Below are 4019 nucleotides of genomic sequence, written 5' to 3' on the forward strand. Positions count from 1 at the left end.
AGTCATCTATCTATGATGATTAACGGCTATAAATTAAATTAATAAAAGATGTTGTGATATTTTCATAATTATATTGTCAACTTTGGATGTGCACTACGCAAAGCTAAAATGTAACAATACACTCGTTATTCTGTAAAAGTGAACTTAAGTTGGATGCATCATAACATATCAATAGATGCACGTTGAAGCTTTGCCTAGTGTAAATATGAAATTTATTCCCCTGCTTTAGAGCGGTTGACTATCTCAAATTGACTGATAGAATTATTCTATATAAAGTATTTAACAACACAAAAACTTTGTTCTAAATTACCCCTTTCCTTACTGAGTTTAGGGATTTCCAAGGCCTAAAAAAAATTGGTCGAGATAGATGACAACACCTTTTTCTCCTCTTCCTTATAAAAAAGATGTCTAGCACTCTACATCGCTTTAAAATCTTATTTTGTAGTTGTCCCATTTTAACAACAATGGCAGAAAGCCTGTTTGTAGCATTCATAGTCATACCCGCTAATATTAAATTTCTTTTATTTTAATTTGATGAAGTGAAGATGGATTGGATGATGGAAAAACCAACAAGCTAGATAATTAAGAGTGGTTAATAACAAATATTTTAAGAGTGGTTAATAACAAATATTTTTTGAAAGCGGTTAATAACAAATATAAATACCTTTGTATTTAAAAAGAAAGCTGCCAAGGACCTTGTAGTCCAGTGGCATCAAACCCTTCCCTCTGACTCTTGTGCTACTTCAATAGGTTGAGAAAGTAGTTATGAACAGATACTGCAGCTTCAATAGGTTGAGAAAGTAGTTATGAACAGATACTGCAGCTTCAATAGGTTGAGAAAGTAGTTATGAACAGATACTGCATTGTAATAGAGTTAGTAGTATTAAAAAAAAAAAAAAAAAGAAAGCTAAAATATCACGTTTATAGTTTGTTTTTTGAAGTGAGAATCTATCAAAATTTTGGCCATGTACCTCGAGCATTTAAGATGCTCTCAAGGGTGTACAACACATAATGAATTTAAAATATTTACATCTTTATCAGTTAGGTAGGGGATTTTAAATATACTCAACTTGTCTTCACGCAACTTATTTACTAGTCAGCAGTGGCAAGTGACCACATACAAAACAACAAAAAGATATGAGATTTCTTATGGCATAGACAATTTATTATGAACATATATATCATCATAAAAAGACCTAGGTGAGACGGGGAAAGTCTGTAACTGTTATTTGAGTGTGCATTATGGGTGAAACCCATCTTGTGATCCTAATTAACAAAAAATAATAAAAAGTAAATAGTCTATATTGTTCATAGTTGATTCCCTCAAACCAACAAGATCAATAGACAACTCACACTTGTATTCAAACTTGTATATTACTGGTGTTATATACAAGATTGTACTTTGTTTTTTGTCTTTGTATAATAATTACTATTTATATATACTTAAGCATCTTTGCTTCTCAATAATAATTGATGCTAAATGAAGGTACTGTGACCTGGCATTTCTGTAGTCATAAACAATATTATGATATAATATATCCCATTATCAAGCTGAAAATGACTTCCTGATTCCCTTACAACAAACTTCTTTGTTAGCACATATATACAATTAATCACACACATAATATAATATAAGATAATTTATACCCTATAAACTTCTTGACCAAAAAAAAAATTACTATTGTAACCAAGAAGTTTGACTGAGTTTGTAATCATAGAATATGCAATAATTACTTCCATTGATTTCTGACAATTATACAAAAAAATAAAAATAAAAAAAAATAAAAAAGTAAAAGAACATCTTAGTTTCATGGGAAATGTCCCGGGCAATTATTGTAATTCATTGGAGGTGTAATAGTTTTAGTGGCTAGAGAACTGAGAAGTAGTATTAACAAAACAGAAGAAAAATTGTATTCTAAACTGGAAAATTAAGAGCAAAACAAGAACAGAGCTTAATTTTCTTCAATTCATCGCCAAATCACAAGAGTTGATCCAGCTTCCAAGATTCTTCATCTGTTACCATTAAGGGCACCTGATTGAGATTGTTGTTGTTGTTATTGATAATAAAATTATTACTGTCACTGTTAAAAAGCGAGTCCAAAGTAGTGGTGATGAAGTCATCTCCCCAGAACCCCATGTCATCGATGCTGTCACATTGCCAGTCAAGGCTGGGCAGAAACTCCATGTCTTCAACAACATTATTAATGTTGTTGTTGTTGTTATTGTTGATATTAACGTTGTTTGATGAGACAAAATCCCCGCCGGCCGCCGTGTAATTGTCGGAGGAGGAAGAGGAGCAAGTGGGGACGAGGATTTCGTGGGGCTCAATCAGGGGGACTTCGTCTGTGCAGAACCCATTACTGACCTCCATTATTGAGGACTCAAAAACTGGGCTTTGTTGGCTGGTTTCCATACTTTTGTTGTCTTCTTCAACCATTAAATCTGTGATGCTTGACTGATCATTTGAAGTACCTGGTACTGGAGATTCTTGATCTGCAGAGGTTCCGTTTTCTGTCTGGGGTTTTGTTTTATTTGTTTTCTGATCATCATCCTCATCTTCTTCTTCATGATCAGTGGCAGAGAGCGGCTTGTGGGTCACTGGATCAATCCCCATTTTCCTCAGCTTTTTCTTGATATGTGTGTTCCAATGATTCTTGATTTCATTATCAGTTCTCCCAGGCAAATGAGATGCAATCTTTGACCACCTGCAGATAATTAACAAAAAAATTGTTATTATTATCATGTTATTAAATTAAATTACCATGCACATTTTGTTAATTACAACCTTAAAGTGAAATTATGGGAGACCAAAATTGAGTTGAATATGAATTGGAGGAGTTGTCTGCCACTTGGGCCAGAAAACAGAAAAGAATTGAAGAAAGAAAGGAAAAGATAATAGGTGATGATGAGCAATTATATATATTACTCCCCCATCTCCGTCCCATTTTATTTGTCGGGTAAAGAAAGAGTTTATTTGACCATAAACAGACAGGTAAAATGAGACAAAGGGAGTATTACTAGACCTGTTGCCAAGCTGGGCATGGAGATCAATGACCATCTTCTCTTCAAACTCCGACAAAAGTCCCCTCTTCAAGTCTGGTCTGAGGTAGTTTATCCATCTCAATCTGCAGCTCTTCCCACACCTCAACAGCCCTGAAACACAGCCACCCAAATTCAGATTCAGAACAAATCATCTAACAAATGTTGTCTGGTCTTTTCAAGGTTGTAACAACAACATAGTTTTCAAGATTGAGGAAATGGAACCTGCGAGTTTGGGGACAGCTCTCCAGCAACATTGACCATTGTTGAGGATGAAGGTTATGAGCTTCTTGTCCTCCTCGGCAGTCCAAGGTCCTTTCTTTAACCCAACCTTGTCACAACACGGTTGTCTCCCCATTTCACCTCTCTTTGTGACTTTGTATGTATTCAAAATCTATATCTTCTTCTGTATTATATATATACAGATAGAGAGAGAGAGAGAATGGATGGTGGATATGATATTAGGCAAGGTATATAGCAGAGGCTTTAGACTGTAAGGCCTTGGACTCAAGGCTCACCTGCATATATATAAATTACAAATCAACCGTGCATCCCTCTCCCGGTCCCACCGCTACCATGCCTAAACCAAAACACGGCATTACTACTTTTACATTATTTTTTTTTTAATTAAAATTTTTAGTTTTTCCCTTGAAATTATATCTACTCATATTTACTTTTCATGGAAATCAATAATGTAACGTTTGGTACATGAAAACAGCAAAGAACTAGCCCATTCGAAATAGATATCACTACTTGGCTACCTACGCAAGGGTTCCAACAAGGGTCCAAAATTCAGTCGCGAAAGCCCTCAATCTTGCTATTAAAATGCTGGTAGGTCAGATGGTCAACCACTTGAATTAAAATTTTCTTTTCAATTAAATTGAAATACCCCTTAATTAAACTCCTAAAATACATTTTTCTTTAGAAAATAAGTAATCAAATGTTTCTAATTGCAAAAAAAAAAAAAAAAAAAAAAAAAA

The 4019-nt window shown here is 34.3% G+C and overlaps 1 protein-coding gene across 1 annotated transcript; it reads right to left on the bottom strand.

Annotated features, from left to right (window-relative positions):
- Window positions 1-1806: 1806 nt before the first annotated feature.
- Window positions 1807-3525, bottom strand: LOC116012121 (transcription factor MYB20-like). The gene is made up of 3 exons (XM_031251590.1): window positions 3265-3525; window positions 3024-3153; window positions 1807-2705 (listed from the first exon to the last, which is right to left on the bottom strand). The coding sequence occupies exons 1-3, from the start codon at window positions 3395-3397 to the stop codon at window positions 1979-1981; spliced, it is 990 nt and encodes a 329-aa protein (XP_031107450.1). The 5' UTR covers window positions 3398-3525; the 3' UTR covers window positions 1807-1978.
- Window positions 3526-4019: the final 494 nt, after the last annotated feature.

This window comes from Ipomoea triloba, chromosome 3 (assembly GCF_003576645.1).
Source record: "Ipomoea triloba cultivar NCNSP0323 chromosome 3, ASM357664v1".
Lineage (NCBI taxonomy): Eukaryota > Viridiplantae > Streptophyta > Magnoliopsida > Solanales > Convolvulaceae > Ipomoea > Ipomoea triloba.